Source organism: Quercus suber, unplaced genomic scaffold (genome assembly GCF_002906115.3).
Source record: "Quercus suber isolate HL8 unplaced genomic scaffold, Cork oak 2.0 scaffold_1272, whole genome shotgun sequence".
NCBI classification, from domain to species: Eukaryota; Viridiplantae; Streptophyta; class Magnoliopsida; order Fagales; family Fagaceae; genus Quercus; species Quercus suber.
The window spans coordinates 11,854-32,193 of NW_027070664.1; the positions used below are offsets into that span (position 1 = coordinate 11,854).

At 32.4% G+C, this 20,340-nt stretch overlaps 3 protein-coding genes across 3 annotated transcripts in view; all 3 read right to left on the reverse strand.

Moving 5' to 3' along the window:
- The window catches only part of LOC111993011 (trimethyltridecatetraene synthase-like), an 11,719-nt gene extending 3,648 nt beyond the window's left edge, over positions 1–8,071 (reverse strand). The window contains exons 1-4 of the mRNA XM_065769684.1: positions 7,924–8,071; positions 7,401–7,816; positions 5,514–5,806; positions 4,717–4,921 (exon numbers count right to left, since the gene is read on the reverse strand). Coding sequence (XP_065625756.1) covers positions 4,717–4,921; positions 5,514–5,806; positions 7,401–7,816; positions 7,924–8,056 — 1,047 coding nt within the window. The 5' untranslated portion in view covers positions 8,057–8,071. The remainder of the gene's footprint in view (positions 1–4,716; positions 4,922–5,513; positions 5,807–7,400; positions 7,817–7,923) is intronic.
- A 4,548-nt stretch (positions 8,072–12,619) lies between these two features.
- On the reverse strand, positions 12,620–17,664 carry LOC111993016 (trimethyltridecatetraene synthase). The gene is made up of 4 exons (XM_065769685.1): positions 17,607–17,664; positions 16,378–17,153; positions 12,809–12,937; positions 12,620–12,697 (listed from the first exon to the last, which is right to left on the reverse strand). The coding sequence occupies exons 1-4, from the start codon at positions 17,662–17,664 to the stop codon at positions 12,620–12,622; spliced, it is 1,041 nt and encodes a 346-aa protein (XP_065625757.1).
- Positions 17,665–18,540: 876 nt separating this feature from the next.
- LOC136065883 (flavonoid 3'-monooxygenase-like) lies at positions 18,541–19,278 on the reverse strand. Its single transcript, XM_065769687.1, has one exon. The coding sequence runs from the start codon at positions 19,267–19,269 to the stop codon at positions 18,541–18,543; it is 729 nt and encodes a 242-aa protein (XP_065625759.1). The 5' UTR covers positions 19,270–19,278.
- Positions 19,279–20,340: the final 1,062 nt, after the last annotated feature.

Genomic DNA, 20,340 nt, shown 5'->3' on the forward strand with positions numbered 1-20,340 from the left:
GAAATAGCTAAAATCCCCTTCCTAATTCGAATCATACTTTCCCCTCAAAAAACAAATCATAGTAATTGACTAAACACAAAAGATAAGACAAAATCGTTTCATTCTCAAAGAGACACAAAATCTTTATGGAAAGGGCGGGCTTGATGAAATTTTAAGCTTTAAGGCAATAATGAGATTTATCAAGAGGAGAGAAAAAAATATTTAAATAAAGTAAAAAATAAAATGAAGTAAAAAATAAAGTATTGAGTTGGATGTATGTGTAAAAAACATAGACAACTAAAGTATTAAAAGTATAGGTTTTTGGGTAATTTAGCTAAAAATCTGAAGAGCTAATGTGAATGCTCTAATATAAATAAAGTGACTTTTTGGTGATGGGTTCAGAGTTTTATAATATGTGTTAAAAAATGGATGAATAAATATGTGGTATTTACTATTTAGACAACCACAAAACTGGTTTATTCCTAATGCAAACCAATTCAATTTAGTATTGTTTTAGTTAAGATTCAATTTTATATGAAGTTTGCCAATGATAAAAAATCAAAGCTAGTTTTAGTTAACATGCATGTTAACATTTCAAATTTTAAATTAGATATTTATAAGAATATCTATTTGGAATCACAAAGGAATTTTAAAAAGTTGATTTTGATGGCAAAGTTCATTTGAAACCTAACGATAAAACTAAATTTTTAAGAAAATATATTTGATCCCATTTTGAACTTGTTTATTTATTTATTTTTAATAAAAAAAATCATGAAACTAAAACTAAGGATAAAATAGGGTGAGACTAGGTTAGAGCTATATATATATATATATAGTACATCTTAGAACAACTTGTAAACCTTATTATGACTGTCTCTCATTGGTTGTCCGCAGATTCCATTATCAAGAAGTGTATCCACAACTTCTTGTACCAGTTTCTCCTGACACATTACTAATTCCCCTAGTGTCGATCTACTTGCTGCTAATAAATTGATAAGAGTATTGTTCTGATAAATAACTCTTCTATAAAGTTCATTAATATCCAATCTCATTAGATTACCCCCATCTATTTGAATGATCTATCTCAACTCGGGAGGAAGAACTAGTAATAGACATAAAATCATCCATTTTGGTTCTATATTTGTTCGAATAAAATGCTTAGCTATTTCGATGCGTCTAACCAAAAAATCTTTATATATATATATATATATATATATATATGAGATTGGTTCAAGTTACGTCTGGTGTAACTTCACAAGAGTTACAAATTTTTTGGACCATTGATTTGTATTAGATCTAAGGGTGAAAAAAACACTTATAGTCATGTATTTATTATTCCTAGAAATTAGTAACTAAGTCATTAATTCTTTTTATTAAAAATAGAAAAACAAAAAACAACATTAACTCTCTGTCCATGATCATCTTTATCTTCTCTCCCTCAGTCTTGTGTTCAGGAAACAAGTGAAATTTTTATTATTATTTTATGTCTGGGAGTGTTTGATTGCTTCGTTCATTTGCTACCACCTGTGAAGCTGTTCTTTCATGGGGCCATGCTTTCTGTGTTGCACCACTAGTGACAGAGTGTTTGATTGCCTCATTCATTTAGTTATTATATTATATCCATTCTTTTCTATATAATTGAGTGCTGAGTTAATGGCAATGATGCAGGAGATGATAAGAAGGAAGTGAGGAGTTATATGACTGGGTTAAAGGAGCAAATTGGAGCTAGATCTAGGATTTGTATGGGTATGAATATGGGTATGGGTATGGGTATGAGAGGTGAAGATGGGTTTAGGGAAGTGGCTGTGAAGAGAATTAGAGTTAGTAGGATTGATTAGTTGTGAAGGGATGAAAAAAAATATTTGGGTCTTTGGTTTTTTTTTTTTTTTTTTTTTTTTTTTTCTCTTTAAATTGTGGTAGTTAGCGAATAAGTAAATGTACAGAGAGAGAGAGAGAGAGAGAGAGGAGGAGAGAGAGAGAGAGAGAGCGAAGAGGATTTTTAGAAGGGACTTTGATGGAGCAGAGTATGAACTTTTTTTTTTTTTTTTGAGAGCTGGTTTAGGAAACAAGAAAAACATGCTGCCGCAAAGGAACAAAGAAGGAAAAAAAAATGGAAAAGAAATTGATATTTTTGTCAAATTATCAAAAATTTATCGTTTTGGGACTTTTCTTCAATCGTTTTCTTGTTTATTTTTCTCCATGGTGTCCTTTTTTTAATTATATTTTGTTAAAGTTTAAAACTTGAATATGAAAAAATCTAAGTGTTTAATATATAAATGGAAGGAAAAAGAACTAGAATGCAGCTGGACAATAGGACAGTGGAATAGACATGAGTGAATTTTGTCAACAATGATTTATCATATTTTCTTATTTTGACAAGGCATGATATATACTTTCGGTAAAGGACAAAAACAGAAATCATCAATTGTCAGTTACTGCTCATGCCATGTGTACAAAGGCAAGTTATTGGCTAGGAATGGTAGATCATATCACGCATGTCGGTGTGTAATTTTAATTAGGGAGTACAATGATTTTTTTAGTCAATTGTTCGAGGCCAGGGCTGTGTCGAATTGGGTTGGTGAATGTGATGCTTAAATGGATAACATTCATCGAGTTAATGCTGATGATGGAGAGTGGAGAGTACAAAGTTAATGCTATTTTTTTTTATTTTTTATTTTTAATAAGAAGAGTTAATGACTTAATTACTAATTTCTTGGGAATAATAATGACATGACCATGAGTTTTTTTTTACCCTTAGATCTAATGCAAATCAATAGTCCAAAAAAGGTGTAACTCTTATAAAGTTACACTAAGTGTAATTTGAACCCATCTCTCTCTCTCTCTCTCTCTCTCTCTCTCTATCTATCTATATATATATATATATATATATATAGTTACATTTGGTGTAACTCTGAGCAATATTACATCACTCAATATTTTTTTAATTGAATGTGAATTTTGAAAAATCCACCATTAGATTACATTATCTTTGTATATTTTCCATACTTGCAAAATTCAAGGTGATCAAACATTAGTAGTCATTTCATCAATCAATTGTTTAAACTTAAGTTTTTGTAATTTAAAATAATGCATAAAAGATGAGTTTATGGATTAAATAGTAAATAACATCTAGTTGACATGAAAAATGGCATGAATGTTTAGAACATATATAACATGTAATTTAATAGTAGAATTTTCAAAATATAAATTATATAATAAGTTATTGGGTGGTGTAACATTGCTTAAAGTTATATCAGGTGTAATTTGAACCTAACAATATATATATATATATATATATATATGTCGGGTTTTATGATTGTGGTTTCTTATTTGAGAAAACTAGGTCTCCAAGAAATTGATAAAAGGATAAAATAGAGAAAGAGATATATAATAGAACAGAATTGGGAGAAAGGATCCGAACTTCAATTTTATTGATTACTTTCAATTACAACATCATTCTTTATTTGCTTGTTTGATCCAGCAGCAGCTAACTAATAAGATATATATAAATATAGTTTAAATTATATATTATATTATTTAAATTTAATTCATTTTGCAAGGTTTGAAAGAGGTAATTAGGAGACAACTAAAAAGATGAAGTGAGAATCTAGGCTCCATCACTGCAACAAGTGGGAATTTACGGCATGTTGTGAGTCCATAAACTCCATCCATGCTCAACTCTTCACATTTCATATTGTCTGATAATTTCCAGTTAAACCCAGGGGCGTAGCCAGAAATTTTTGCTTGAGGGGGCCAAGATAAAAAAATCATATTGATTTGCAATTCAAGAAAAATTCAAAATATAACATTCATACATGTCTTGGCGCATTAGTTTAGAAATACAAACATTAAATCCAAAGTAAGTCTTAACCATATATGTATCATATATATATATATATATATATCATAAGATTACTACTATAATTTTTTTATTAGTGTAATTCAAATTAGCACTCAAAATACTAACAAGCTAATCGACTAATTGAGCATTGTAAGGAAGAATTAATGAAGAGAAATTGAAGCGAGAGCACTCGGTAATGGCAATGAGTATTGAGTAGAGTCTTTTGGGTGACTATAAAGTGCAAGGGGATATTGTAATAGTTTTGTGAAATTGTAAAACTTAAGTATAATATCTAAAGTGTAATACTTTAGATTTTTCAATTAAATTCAAACACATGTTTACCATGACAAATAAAATACAAACAATATTATCATTTAAGGACAATTAAATTCAAAACAGAATTTAATTGGGAAATATAATGTACTTCACCTCCATTTTATGACTTTACTCTATTAGGAAATTGAATGAATAAAAAGTGGTAAAAATGAGGGGTAAAACTGTTGTAAAGGACATGGACATGGACATGAACATGAACATTAGGACATGGGACATGGTCTTAGCCTCTTAGCATAAAATAATTAAATAAATAAAAAGGGATCTGCCAATGGCTGTGCTTTTAATGGAGAATGGAAAAAAAAAATGAATGAATCTTTATGGCTGAAAAGTGGGGATTTGAGACGAGGGAAGGGAGTTCTTGTGGCTGACATATAGGAGGGGGGGCCAAGTTTTTTACCTTGCGGGGGCCAGTTATTAAATCAAAGGGACTGAGAACTAGTTCTCCCTACAATAAGAGAGGATTTAAAATTTTTGGAGGGGCCATGGCCCCCCCAATGCATTACTTAGCTCCGCCCCTGGTTAAACCCATGTAACATATTTGCCAAGGTAGAGCTAACGACCTTTAGTCCAAGGCTGTAGCCAGGGCACATTCTCCTCCCAGAACCAAATGGCAATAGTTCAAAATTTTGTCCCTTCACATCGATATCTTTACCCAAAAACTTCTCTGGTCGGAACTCTTCTGGTGCATCCCATATAGATGGGTCTCTCCCTATACTCCACGTGTTTATGAAGACTCTAGTTCCTTTTCTGATTTTATTGCTAACACTGTGTTTGGTTTAGCAGATTTTAGGAGGGATGGAAAATATAGGAGGGAAAATGGGATAGAAAAGTGGGTTTTCCATTGTTTGGGAGTGGAGGGAAAATAGGGGGAGTGGAATGCCCGGGAGAAAATTTTCTCTCCCGGGCCCACAAAATTTTTCCTCCCGATTTGGGAGGAAAAGCAATGAGGGAAAACTGCAAATGATGCAGTTTTACGGTAATGCCCTCCACCAACCCGCATTTATGCCTTCCACCTACACCCGTGATGACTTTTGCCCCCACAACATTATGGGAAAGGACATATTTTTATAACAACTTTTCTTTTATTTGTATTTTGTATTCTAAAGAATTTACATTATAATAATAAAAATAATAATATAAATTTATATATATGATGTGGTAAATTTTATATTATTTAATGAGTACAAATAAATCTATTTTTTACATATTATGTACCAAGGGTATAATAGTCAATTTATATAAATTACATTTTCCATCTTTTCCTTTTTCTCTCTAACCAAACAAAAGAGTTTTCCACTCTCCCACCTCTCTAACCAAACACATAAGAAGGAAAACTAAATATTTTTTATCCTCCCACTTTTTCATCCTCCCACAATTTTCCATCCTTCCAATTTTCTGCTCCTTCATCCAAACGGACCCTGAATGTGGTGCAAGTAATCCAGCTACAGGGTGCTTCCTCATTGTCTCTTTCATAATTGCATCAATATAAGGAAGTTGTGGAATGTCTTTCTCTTCCACCCATCTCTCTCTCCCAATTACTCTATCTAGCTCTTCAGTGGCCTTTTTGATAAGGTGTGGTTGCTTTACTAGCTCAGACATTGCCCATTCTATAACTGTTGTAGAGGTATCCGTTCCTCCAGCTATTAGGTCCTAGTTTTGATGCACATGACCACATAAAATTTCAATATATGATATTGGGCAATCTGAAATGCTAGCAATGGTCGGCAAATAATATGGAAAAACTTCGTTTTATTATCTCCCTATGATTAGCCTGTTTATTATTGTTGGGTAAATTGTAACTATCCACGATAAATTGCAGGTAGATTATGGGTAATTAAGGCCACGTTTGGTTTAGTGTGTTTTTTCAGCACCTATCACTTATTTTTCATAACTCAATACTCGCTTTTTGTGGGCCCACACCAAATGAAGTTGTTTGATTTAGTTTTCATTCTCAATTTCTATAGCTCATAACTCAAAAAACTAAGTTAGAGTTGAGGAAAATGAGAAGAACTTTTAAGAGTTTTCAAGTGATGAAAACTGAGTTAAAATTACATTTTTGTAAATAACTCTACTTAAGTGGGGCCCAACACCAATGGACATATGTTTATGACCACAAAAAAGTTATATATATTCTCTCTCTTCATTATCACAAAATGATTTCTTTCTCTCTCTTTTTTTCTTTGCACTTCACAGACGATCATGGACTCTTGTAGTGGGGTCCAAAACCAAGAGTTTGGATTAATCCAAGCATAGAGTGGAACACACAAAATGACACCTCATGGTATTTCTAACAAATATATCTAAGATTCAAATTTCTGATTTCCTATCTATTGAATTATATATAAAAAAAAAAAAAATGACAGATGTTTCTTATTTTGTGATAAGCTTAATTATTTAACCACTTCAATTCTCTAGGGTTATAAATTTTTTGTAACTCTTTTTGTGTTTCACTTTATACTCTATTAGTCATAGCTTCCCTTGTTTATGTTTTACTTTCCTTATAAAATATATCAGAGTATGGCGTGGCACAGTTAATGGAGCACGAACAGAAAAGGTAGGGCAAATATTTTTTATTTTAATCTCCTTGGTTTATTAAAAAAAAGGTATAATTTACTAGTTAAATCAAATTGGTAAACATATCCACCCGCCAAAAGAAGAAAGTAAAACATGAGGTAAAATAGAAACATTAACAACTCCCTTGGAAATATGTTTTTCACATAATTGGTTTGAAGGAAAATTCATGCAACCAATTATGTGAAAATTGAAAAAAAATCGTTCATAAATACTTTGTCACATGATATTTTTAAAAATTTAAGTGACTTATTTAAATAATACACATTGATGATCTTATGAATTGCTATGTAGGGGTTGAGGGAGATTCCTTTGAGCTATTTTGAAACAAAATCTTGTCCATCAAAGTATTAAAATACATTTCAATAAAAGTTAGAATTAATTTGATATAATTCTTTAGTGGGATCGGACAACAATTTTGTTCACGTATCTTCCCACAAAAGGAAGAAAGTGAAACATGAGGTGGAAAAAAAATACATTAAAATTAAAAGTGTTAGATGCACAATATTTTTTCAACAGTGTTTAGGTAGTAAGCTGTTATTGATTTTCTTTTAGGCTTATTACTAACATCATTTAAAAAAAAAAAAAATTTATTCATTCATTTTATATTAACAGTTTGCCATCTAACCTTTGTTAAGTAGTTTTATTTAAATTAGAAAGGTAACGATATTACCTGAGTGAGTGCCTTGATACGGTCATAAGTGAGTTTAACATCAATATTAGGATCATCAGCCAACTGCAATAATAAATCCACTGTATCCATTGGTATAAAATCATTCCCTCCTTCCTTCTTTGCCTTGTGTTCATCAAATACATGGTCAAGGAATGGATCAAATTTTTTCCTTAAACCCTTCATTCGCTTCACGTACCCCTGCAAGTCCAAGAAATCGAGCCACGGTATCCAGTCTCCTATATTAAACACCGCATTTAGCAAGAACAACTCGTCTAACATTTCTTGAAATTCTTCTGGTCTCATTATTGAGGTCTCGTATTTGGACTCATCACTAACATACTTCTTACTCAATGCAATTCTGCTTATAATGCTTAGAGTAAGACGGAAGAGATGGTCTTTTAGCATAACTGGCTTCCCTGACAAGATGCAAAGGCGTGACAAAAAGGCACGCATTTCTTCAACACGAATGTATTGATAAGACTCGAGTTGTTTTGAGCTAAAAGTTCAGAGAGGAAAATCTTACGGCCTTGTCGCCAATATGGACCATAGGGTGACCACGTGATGTTGTGATAGTTATAAGCTGTGTACTTGCCAGCGGCAGTTTTTGGTCTAGAGGCAAAGACATGGTCATGTGTTTTTAGGAATTCCTTTGCCATTTCGGCAGATGAGGCAACCACAACAGGGAATGATCCAAACTTTAGTTGCATAATTGGTCCATATTTTTGGGCTAATTTGTGAAGGGATTGGGGGGGGGGGGGGGGGGGGGGATTCTAANTTATGAATGGATTGGGGGGGATGGGAACCGATAAGATTTAGATTGCCTATGATTGGCCAAGGTTTGGGACCTGGGGGAAATTTTAGCTGGTGGGATTTGAAGGGTAATAATTTTGAGAGAAAGGCTAAGGCTGCTAGTGAAGCCATTACTAAAAGAGCCCAAGAAGAGGAAAACTCCATTTGGTGACAGTTATGGAGAGATGGTGGTGAGAGTTCGAGGTGGATGATGGGGTTTATATACTTGAATATATTTGTCTTTGTACCTACGATCTATGCACATGATGTGCCTGTCCATATTCGGCGTAGTAAGACATAGGGGCCCAACATTGAATTATGGGGTTTGTTGATGTTTATTATAACAGAGATTTCCCTCAATTATTTATTGTACTGTTATGGTAAGTGTCAACAAAAATATAGTACAAAAAATATGCCGCCGCCCCCCCCCCCCCCCCCCACATTTTGGATTCTGAATTTCAAACTACTACAGAGCCACTGATGTACACCAGATTTTGATATTGCACCAAGTAATTAAAACGTGGATGGAAAAGTTTATTGATTTCCTTTTTGACTTCTACATCTCATAAACAGGTTGTAATTGAATTGTACAATAGAATAGCGGCATCCCAATCCCCCTCCACCAGTAATAGGCCTTTTGGTGCTCCTGAGTTACTTACCATTTATCAAGAAACTATTCGGAACCACAGTCACAACTTTGTAAAAACACAAACTGAAATAAGCTAAAATCCCCTTCCTAATTCGAATCATACTTTCCCTCAAAAAACAAATCATAGTAATTGACTAAAACACAACAGAGTAAGACAAAATCGTTTCATTCTCAATGAGACACAAAATCGTTTATGGAAAGGGCGGGCTTGATGAAATTTTAAGCTTTAAGGCAATAATGAGATTTTGAGAGGAGAGAAAAAAAATATTTAAATAAAGTAAAAAATAAAATAAAGTAAAAAATAAAGTATTGAGTGGGATGTGTATGTGTAAAAAACATAGACAACTAAAGTATTAAAAGTAGAGGTTTTGGGTTAATTTAGCTAAAAATCTGAAGACGCTAATGTCAATGCTCTAATATAAATAAAGTGACTTTTTTGGTGATGGGTTCAGAGTTTTATAATATGTGTTAAAAAATGGATGAATAAATATGTGGTATTTACTATTTAGACAACCACAAAACTGGTTTATTCCTAATGCAAACCAATTCAATTTAGTATTGTTTTAGTTAAGATTCAATTTTATATGAAGTTTGCCAATGATAAAAAATCAAAGCTAGTTTTAGTTAACATGCATGTTAACATTTCAAATTTTAAATTAGATACTTTATAAGAATATCTATTTGGAATCACAAAGGAATTTTAAAAAGTTGATTTTGATGGCAAAGTTCATTTGAAACCTAACGATAAAACTAAATTTTTAAGAAAATATATTTGATCCCATTTTGAACTTGTTTATTTATTTATTTTTAATAAAAAAATCATGAAACTAAAACTAAGGATAAAATAGGGTGAGACTAGGTTAGAGCTATATATATATAGTACATCTTAGAACAACTTGTAAACCTTATTATGACTGTCCCTCATTGGTTGTCCGCAGATTCCATTATCAAGAAGTGTATCCACAACTTCTTGTACCAGTTTCTCCTGACACATTACTAATTCCCCTAGTGTCGATCTACTTGCTGCTAATAAATCATAAGAGTATTGTTCTGATAAATAACTCTTCTATAAAGTTCATTAATATCCAATCTCATTAGATTACCCCATCTATTTGAATGATCTGTCTCAACTCGGGAGGAAGAACTAGTAATAGACATAAAATCATCCATTTTGGTTCTATATTTGTTCGAATAAAATGCTTAGCTATTTCGATGCGTCTAACCAAAAATCTTTATATATATATATATATATGAGATTGGTTCAAGTTACTCTGGTGTAACTTCACAAGAGTTACAAATTTTTTGGACCATTGATTTGTATTAGATCTAAGGGTGAAAAAAAACACATAGTCATGTATTTATTGTTCCCTAGAAATTAGTAACTAAGTCATTAATTCTTTTTATTAAAAATAGAAAAATAAAAAACAGCATTAACTCTCTGTCCATGATCATCTTTATCTTCTCTCCCTCAGTCTTGTGTTCAGGAAACAAGTGAAATTTTTTTATTATTATTTATGTCTGGGAGTGTTTGATTGCTTCGTTCATTTGCTACCACCTGTGAAGCTGTTCTTTCATGGGGCCATGCTTTCTGTGTTGCACCACTAGTGACAGAGTGTTTGATTGCCTCATTCATTTAGTTATTATATTATATCCATTCTTCTATATAATTGAGTGCTGAGTTAATGGCAATGATGCAGGAGATGATAAAGAAGGAAGTGAGGAGTTATATGACTGGGTTAAAGGAGCAAATTGGAGCTAGATCTAGGATTTGTATGGGTATGAATATGGGTATGAATATGGGTATGAACATGGGTATCGGTATGGGTATGGGTATGAGAGGTGAAGATGGGTTTAGGGAAGTGGCTGTGAAGAGAATTAGAGTTAGTAGGATTGATTAGTTGTGAAGGGGATGAAAAAAAAAATTTGGGTCTTTGGTTTTTTTTTTTTTCTTTAAATTGTGGTAGTTAGCGAATAAGTAAATGTACAGAGAGAGAAGAGAGAGAGAAGAGAGAGAGAGAGAGAGAGAGAGAGAGAGAGAGGAGAGAGAGAGAGAGAGAGAGAGAGAGAGAGAAGAGGATTTTTAGAAGGGACTTTGATGGAGCAGAGTATGAACTTTTTTTTTTTTTTTGAGAGCTGTTTAGGAAACAAGAAAAACATGCTGCCGCAAAGGAACAAAGAAGGAAAAAAAAAAATGGAAAAGAAATTCGATATTTTTGTCCAATTATCAAAAATTTATCGTTTTGGACTTTTCTTCAATCGTTTTCTTGTTTATTTTTCTCCATCTGTCCTTTTTTTAATTATATTTTGTTAAAGTTTAAAACTTGAATATGAAAAGAATCTAAGTGTGTTTAATATATAAATGGAAAGGAAAAAGAACTAGAAGTAGCAGCTGGACAATAGGACAAGTGGAATAGACATGAGTGAATATATTGTCAACAATGATTTATCATATTTTTATATGTTTGACAAAAGCATGATATATACTTTTCGGCAAATAAAGGCCACATAAAAACAGAACCAATCAATTGTCAGTTACTGCTCATAGCCATGGGTGTCACAAAGGACGAAGTGAAATGGCTAGGAATGTTAGAATCATATCACGCATGTCACACTTGTAATTCTTAATTAGGGAAGTACAATATTTTTTTATAATCAATTGTCAATCGAGCGCCAGGGCTGTGTCGAATTGCGGATCGTGTTGAATGTGATGCTTATAATGGGACTGAAACATTCATCGAGTTAATGCTGAATGAATGGAGAAGATCCGGAGAGTACAAAGTTAATGCTGATTTTGATTAGTTTTTTATTTTTAATAGAAGAGTTAATGACATAAATTAACTAATTTCTTGAGAAGAATAATAATGACGGATGACCATGAGTTTTATTTTAACCCTTAGATGACTAATGCAAATCAATAGTCCAAAAAAGGTGTAACTCTTATAAAAGTTACACTAAGCGTAATTCGAACCCATCTCTCATCTCTCTCTCTCTCTCATTTACCGAAAAATCAATACTCTCTTCTCTCATCTCAAATATATATATTTTTTTTTTTTTTTTTTGGAGGTGGCATTGGTGGATGTGGGTTTGTGCCAGTGGTGGCTGTCGGTGTTGTTGCGGCAGTGGTGGTTGTGCTGTTGTTGTTGTTGACGAAGATGATAAGGATGATAGAGAGTAATTAATATATTATTTTAATGTATAGTAAATATTATTTTAATATATAGAATTGAAGTATAGAACATCTGATAAATGACATGTTGTAAAATGGTGTTGTAAAATGATAAAATAGGTTTTTGGTGTGTTAAAATGACATTTTTTATGAGAGAGCTGATGAGAATGCTCTAAGGCCGCTAGTGATGCCATTTCTATAAGAGCCCAAGAAGATGACTCCATTTGGTCTTGGTGGGAATTATGGAGGATATGGTTGTGCAAGTTTAAGGCATGGCGTATGGGGATGCTCATAATTTTTACTTTCTAAAACATGAAGCCCGCGCCTAAAAATTCCTTACGGTTCAGTGGTTTTTGTCGAAACTATGAGCAAAGGACACTTTTCGGCATATTTTCAAGGTGTTTAAGTTTAGTGAATAACTTGCCACCAAAGTATTTTTTTTCCCAAAACTTGATTTTGTGTGGATAGTTCTCGAGGTATTTGTCCAATATTTTAGCTCCAAATCCGAGAAAAAAACCTTACACATCCACTTTTATGCCCATTTCAAGTTTTGTGCTCTCAATCTAAATAGAAACTGAACCTTTATTGATTGAAAGAATGAATTATGAATCCCACTTAATGCATACAAGTTCTGATTCTATACTTATATACAGAGGCTAAGGCAGGTAGCAAAACTGTCAAATAACTAACTCCCTAAAATAAAGGAAAATCTGTTACAGCAACATTCCAGTTCATGCTCACGTGTTCAATCACCTCCCAATATCCTTCCATACGTGGCATCATCTACTGCATTGAGTACAGTACCTGATCATAGTGAGGCATTGCTTCAATCATGATCATGGCAGCTGCTTGATCGATGCCTTGGTTATCTTGGAGTTGTGAACTGATTTGATTAGCAAAATGAACTTCTCCTTGATGCAAGGAAGCATTTTGCTGAGCTGTTTTAACAGGTTTATATACTTGGGAAAAAGTGGTTTTTTAAATCTTGCGTTTTATAGAATTATATTCGTTGTTCATGTAAAGCGTACACAATTGTACATATTTGTTTTAAGTAAAAATAAAAACATAATTTTCCTTATATTTATCGTTTATGGCAGCTATGCGCACAATGTACATGTGTGTTTTGGACGTAGTAGTAAGAGTAAGACAGACGGACCGCTAATATCCATAAGAATCCAAAACATAATTTAACGCGATATGTGTTTGCTCACATTTTAGCTTTTAAGTACCATTTTTTTTAAAACCTCACATTTTTTATTTATTTAATTTTTCTCACTTTATATATATATATAGAGAGAGAGAATCCAATTAGGTTTTAGATTAAATTCTAATTATTGTCTAATTTTGCGCCATATATCCTATTTAAGTTTTTTTTTATTAGGTTTTAGATTAAATTCTAATTATTGTCTAATTTTGCGCCATATATCCTATTTAAGTTTTTTTTTTTTAGGTAAGTTAATGAGGTGCAAACATTTTGCTCATCACAAGATAGGACATAGGTGCTCTCTCTGTTTGAATTTCTCTCTCTATGGCGTCTCAACTCTCTTGCTCTCTCTGTCTGAATGTCTCTCTCTAGTTTTTGTCATTTACAATAACAAAGCTTCTGTGTAAATAATAGTTGCAGATAGTAGACTAGATAACCACGTGTATCATACTATCGGTGTGTGGATAAAATCTTCTCTAGAATCTCTACCAAAGCAAGTGGGTAGGTTGCAGCCATGTCCTGTGTTACTGTGTAGCATTACCATAATCCCACATTCCCAAGTACTTTTTCTTTCATCTTTATATAATTTAATTTTTCTTTACCATATATTTAGGTTCATTTAAGAATAACTTATTTTACTGAAATTGAAATTTTTTTACTAAAAATACTTTAAATAAAACTAAAAGGTAGCTGAAATAGTATAATAAGACTCATAAATAGTACAAAAAAGTACAATGAGAGCCATAAATAATAGTAAAAATAAGATAAAAAAAAAAAAATTAACTTTTTAAGTCAATACCAAACACACACTTAATTGTTATTAAAATAACTCATATATCATATATCATTATATGTACCTTTTAAAATATACTACTATTTATCATTTATAATTAAATTTAGAGACAGACCTAATAAGGGGCCAAGGGGGCCCGGGCCCCCCGACCAATTTTATTTATTTATTTATTATGTATATTTTATGTTTTTAATAGTTGGCCCCCTCTCTCCCAAAACCCTGCCCCCGTTAGCTAGCCTTGCCCAGACAACCCAGGCCTAGCCCAACCCAAAAAAAATTAAAGACCCATTAACCCACATTATATACAAACTGAATTCAGGAAAAAAAAATAAATAAATAGAGAAGTCAAGAGAGAGATTGAGAGACAGAAATAGGAGAGAATAAAAACAACCCAGTCCAGCCAACTCATGTAAATCCTCAACCTAAAAAATAATAAATTTATTAAATATTTTATCTTGACTTCCTAAAAAAATTTTGAACACCCTACTTTGAACATCTTGGGAAAAAAAAAATATCTTTAGCTTACTTTGGAGATGACTATATAAGGATATTACCAACCTTCAACAGATTAAAGATCTGCATTTGTGAGCTTTTGACTCTTCTAATTTTTTTTCTCGCTCTGTTCGTCTCCCTTATGTCTTAATCTTTGGCGTCCTAAGTTTCCTAACTCGCTAAGTTTGGTCTGTTTGCTCTTGCTTGTTTTCTTCTTTACTTACTGATTAGATTGCTCCAAGGACTACAACCATAATCCACGTGTATGGATTAGATTTACAACCATGGTCCACGTGTTTTAGTTTCAGTAGTTTGCTCTCTCTTTTTTCTTCTTTTGTTTCTCTTTTATTTAACCACCACACACTTGTATGGTATACTGGGATAGGTATGACTTTTCTTGATTTTATAAAATAAGCTACTTTAAAAATAGATAAAAATATATAATATAAAAAATAAAACACTAAAATGTGCAAATCATTATTTGATTAGATTTTTTCAATGCATTTAATTTCAAGAATTGTTTGTCTACTTTGCAACTTTAACTTATTAGTATTTTTTTTTATATGTTAGTCATTAAATACTTAATGGATAATAATTTAGTTTTGAATATAATCCCATAAGCAAGTTAAAAACTGTTTGATCTATTCACGATGATATTTCTAAAAATAATACTATACTTTTGGATTCTAATGTTGAGTTGTAAAATAAGTAACTTATATATCAAATGGTATTTACATTATACTTTAGACTATTATATAAATTATGAATATAACATATATATACAAATCTTGTTTTCATTTGGCGCCCCCAAAGACAAGTTCCAAGTTACGTCATTGCTAAGATTTTATTTACATAACTTTAGTTTCTTAATAACCACTTTAAAAATATTTTTAGAATCATTACAGGCTATATGGATGCTTATTTGGATTTTTTTTTTTGCTTATACTCTGGCCCCCCGGATTTGAAATTCTGAGTCCGTCCTTGATATTAAATTGCATATACATTACTATTCTAGATTTTATATGTAGTATGGATGTAATTAATTTGACAATGCCTAATGTTTCCATTTGTTTCTTGATTTTATCTTGCACTTCCTTTTTAGTTGAATGAACTCAGTTTACCATTTTAAAAAAATGTAATTAATATATACACAATTTTTTTTTTTCTAATTTTATGTATGACCCCCTTAAAGATAAATTTTTGGCTCCACAATGGCCTATTATATATACTTTGTTTGAATGATATGAGATTTATAACAAAGTATTTGATAAAATACTTTCTTCTTGAGTGTTAAATTAAATTTATTATCTCAACAATTGGTATCATAATTGGTTTGATCTCGAGATAATCTAATCAGAGGAGAAGATTGTCAGTAACAGTTGTATTTCACATTCATAAGGAAGCTCAATAATTCCAACTACGAATTGTCGAGGTCATGCTTGGAGTCGTACTTGATAGGAAATGATTTGTGGGAAGTTAATTATGGAGAAGGCACAGACCACCAATCGATCACAGAGAAAGAACGAAGTGGAACACCAAGCTTGCCGAAAGAAGAGCACACACATGCTTGAAGTTCTAAAAATAAAGATCAGACGCATGGAGCAAGGAAAACTTGCTACTGCATAATATTTCCTTAAGATGAATACATCCCAATAGCTATATAACTATTAGATCATCCACATAACAAGATGAAAAACACTTCTGAAATCTTTAGTAAATACTCTACGTAATTCACTAGTGGGATAACAATTTTGTTCACATAACTTCCTCCCCCCCCCCCCCCCCCCCAAAAAAAAAAAATAAAACAAGAGGAAAATATAAACACTAGAATTAAAAAAGATCTCCCAAAAAATAAAGAAGAAGAAATAAAAGGTAATGGTATACCTGAATGAATGCCTTGATATTGTCATAGGTGAGCTTAATATCAACATTAGGATCATCAGCGAGTTGCAATAATACATTCACTATGTCCTTTGGCACAAAATCTTTCACTCCTTCCTTCTTTGCCTTGTGTTCATCAAATACATGATCAAGGAATTGATCAAAAGTTTTAATTAAAGCCTTCATTCGCTTCACATACCCCTGCAAGTCTAAGAAATCAAGCCACGGTAACCAGTCCCCTATATTAAACACCCCATTTAGAAAGAATAACTCGTCTAACATTTCTTGAAACTCTTTAACTGTGATTATTGGGGTCTCATATTTGGACTCACTAGCATACTTTTTACCAAATACAATTCTGCTTATAATGTTTAAAGAAAGATGAAAGAGATGGCCTTTTAGCATAATTGGCTTTCCTGACAAGGTGCAAAGGCGTGACAAAAAAGCACGCATTTCTTCAACACGAATGTATTGATAGGAGTCGAGTCGTTTTGAGTTAAACAACTCGGAGGCATAAATCTTACGGCCTTGGCGCCAATATGGTCCATACGGTGCCCATGTAATATTGTGATGGTTATATGATAAATACTTGCCAGCAGCAGATTTGGGTCTAGAGGCAAAGACATGGTCATGTGTTTTTAGGAATTCCTTTGCCATTTCAGCAGATGAGGCAACCACAACAGGGAAGGATCCAAACTTTAGTTGCATAATTGGTCCATATTTTTTGGCCAAATTGTGAAGGGATTGGGGAGGATGAGAGCCCACAAGATTTATATTGCCTATGATTGACNTAATTTCAAGAATTGTTTGTCTACTTTGCAACTTTAACTTATTAGTATTTTTTTTTATATGTTAGTCATTAAATACTTAATGGATAATAATTTAGTTTTGAATATAATCCCATAAGCAAGTTAAAAACTGTTTGATCTATTCACGATGATATTTCTAAAAATAATACTATACTTTTGGATTCTAATGTTGAGTTGTAAAATAAGTAACTTATATATCAAATGGTATTTACATTATACTTTAGACTATTATATAAATTATGAATATAACATATATATACAAATCTTGTTTTCATTTGGCGCCCCCAAAGACAAGTTCCAAGTTACGTCATTGCTAAGATTTTATTTACATAACTTTAGTTTCTTAATAACCACTTTAAAAATATTTTTAGAATCATTACAGGCTATATGGATGCTTATTTGGATTTTTTTTTTTGCTTATACTCTGGCCCCCCGGATTTGAAATTCTGAGTCCGTCCTTGATATTAAATTGCATATACATTACTATTCTAGATTTTATATGTAGTATGGATGTAATTAATTTGACAATGCCTAATGTTTCCATTTGTTTCTTGATTTTATCTTGCACTTCCTTTTTAGTTGAATGAACTCAGTTTACCATTTTAAAAAAATGTAATTAATATATACACAATTTTTTTTTTTCTAATTTTATGTATGACCCCCTTAAAGATAAATTTTTGGCTCCACAATGGCCTATTATATATACTTTGTTTGAATGATATGAGATTTATAACAAAGTATTTGATAAAATACTTTCTTCTTGAGTGTTAAATTAAATTTATTATCTCAACAATTGGTATCATAATTGGTTTGATCTCGAGATAATCTAATCAGAGGAGAAGATTGTCAGTAACAGTTGTATTTCACATTCATAAGGAAGCTCAATAATTCCAACTACGAATTGTCGAGGTCATGCTTGGAGTCGTACTTGATAGGAAATGATTTGTGGGAAGTTAATTATGGAGAAGGCACAGACCACCAATCGATCACAGAGAAAGAACGAAGTGGAACACCAAGCTTGCCGAAAGAAGAGCACACACATGCTTGAAGTTCTAAAAATAAAGATCAGACGCATGGAGCAAGGAAAACTTGCTACTGCATAATATTTCCTTAAGATGAATACATCCCAATAGCTATATAACTATTAGATCATCCACATAACAAGATATCAGAATCAGATATCAGAATCCAAGCTATAGAGGCTCCTCATCAATGGCATACGACCTGAATATATATGCAACTTACTGCCTGTTGGACTATAGTGGATGAGTTAGGAATTTATTAATTAACCACAAGTTGGTGCTGGCCAAAAGTGGTAACATGAAGGTCGAAGAAAAGGACGAGGCATTAATTACTTTCAAATTATTTGAAGGGAAAGCACAAAGTAAAATTTAACTTGATATATCACTGCACATTCATTTAGAAAGAATAACTCGTCTAACATTTCTTGAAACTCTTTAACTGTGATTATTGGGGTCTCATATTTGGACTCACTAGCATACTTTTTACCAAATACAATTCTGCTTATAATGTTTAAAGAAAGATGAAAGAGATGGCCTTTTAGCATAATTGGCTTTCCTGACAAGGTGCAAAGGCGTGACAAAAAAGCACGCATTTCTTCAACACGAATGTATTGATAGGAGTCGAGTCGTTTTGAGTTAAACAACTCGGAGGCATAAATCTTACGGCCTTGGCGCCAATATGGTCCATACGGTGCCCATGTAATATTGTGATGGTTATATGATAAATACTTGCCAGCAGCAGATTTGGGTCTAGAGGCAAAGACATGGTCATGTGTTTTTAGGAATTCCTTTGCCATTTCAGCAGATGAGGCAACCACAACAGGGAAGGATCCAAACTTTAGTTGCATAATTGGTCCATATTTTTTGGCCAAATTGTGAAGGGATTGGGGAGGATGAGAGCCCACAAGATTTATATTGCCTATGATTGGCCATGGTTTTGGACCTGGTGGAAATTTTAGTTGGTCGCGTTTGAAAGAAAATAATTTTGAGAAAAAGGCTAAAGCTGCTAGCAATGCAATTACTAAGAGAGCCCAAGCAGAAGAAGAAGAAGAGGAAGACTCCATTTGGTAGGAATTATTATGGGGTTTGTTTTTAGGCCTTGCAGTTTACCTGAAATATATACATGTATATATATATCTGTATTCACTTTTTTTTTTTTTTTGGCTATTTGCAGTAGAGTCTGAGTCACCATCCACCACTACTTTCCCTTTCCCGACATATCTCTTGCTCTGATGAAGCTAAATGCTGACGACATTGCAGCTACAGCTAGCCTGAGCCACATCTTTCCCGTTGCACTGTGATCTGGGTCCAAACCTTTTCACACCACATCCTTTATATTGTCCCAGAGGGCCCAGAAGACGACTAAACTTTATCTTGGTTTAGAGTTTGGTGCATGATTTTTAATTTCAACTAGTTGCTAATCTGTTCTATGCACCAAAAAACTACTATAATGAGATCTAAGCGAGACCTTTTAATGTAAAATGATATATTTCTTCTTCCTCTCTTTAGCCTTTTTTCTGAATTTTATTATAAAACAAAAGGAATCATGTGCAATTCAAATTAAATTAGGTAAAACTTTACGTATGACCGTATAATACTTTAAGTTCAGTATATTAGTTTCATTAATTAAATTCAAACATATATATATATATATATTTTTTTTTTTTAATTTAGTTAGAAAACATAATTTTATTGCCTCTAAGTTTTGTGCTCAGTTAAAACATGAAAAAGCTAAACCATCGTACACATTCACAATTTTAAGATTTACAATTTCATATTCAAATAATAATAAATTTGAACTAAAAGCATTATAAATTTTATTGCTCAATTCTAAATCAACCTACAATCACCTCCCTTCCAGACTATTGAATTTTTTAGATTTAGACTGCGTTTGAATTGGGCGTAAACCATTTTAGGAAATCGTTTTCCACATTTTTCGCGTGTTTGGCTGTTATGGAAAATAGAATTTTCCGAAAAATCACTTCCAATTTTCCCTTACACAACGGAAATGATTTTCAGTGCCTATTTTCACTTCAAAGTATTTCCGGAGAGAGAGAGAGAGAGAGAGAGAGAGAGAGAGAGAGAGAGAGAGAGGCAGAAACGGAGAGAGCCCAGATCACAAAGATAGAGCCTAG

Coding starts and splice junctions, on each gene's coding strand:
- LOC136065883 (XM_065769687.1), bottom strand. CDS start 19,269: ATGGAGTCTTCCTCTTCTTCTTCTTCTGCTTGGGCTCTCTTAGTAATT.
- LOC111993016 (XM_065769685.1), bottom strand. CDS start 17,664: ATGTATATGCAATTTAATATCAAGGACGGACTCAGAATTTCAAATCCG. Junction 12,938..16,377: donor ATATCAAGGCATTCATTCAG/GTATACCATTAC, acceptor AAAACAGCTCAG/CAAAATGCTTCCTTGCATCA. Junction 12,698..12,808: donor CAATGCCTCACTATGATCAG/GTACTGTACTCA, acceptor CCTTTATTTTAG/GGAGTTAGTTATTTGACAGT.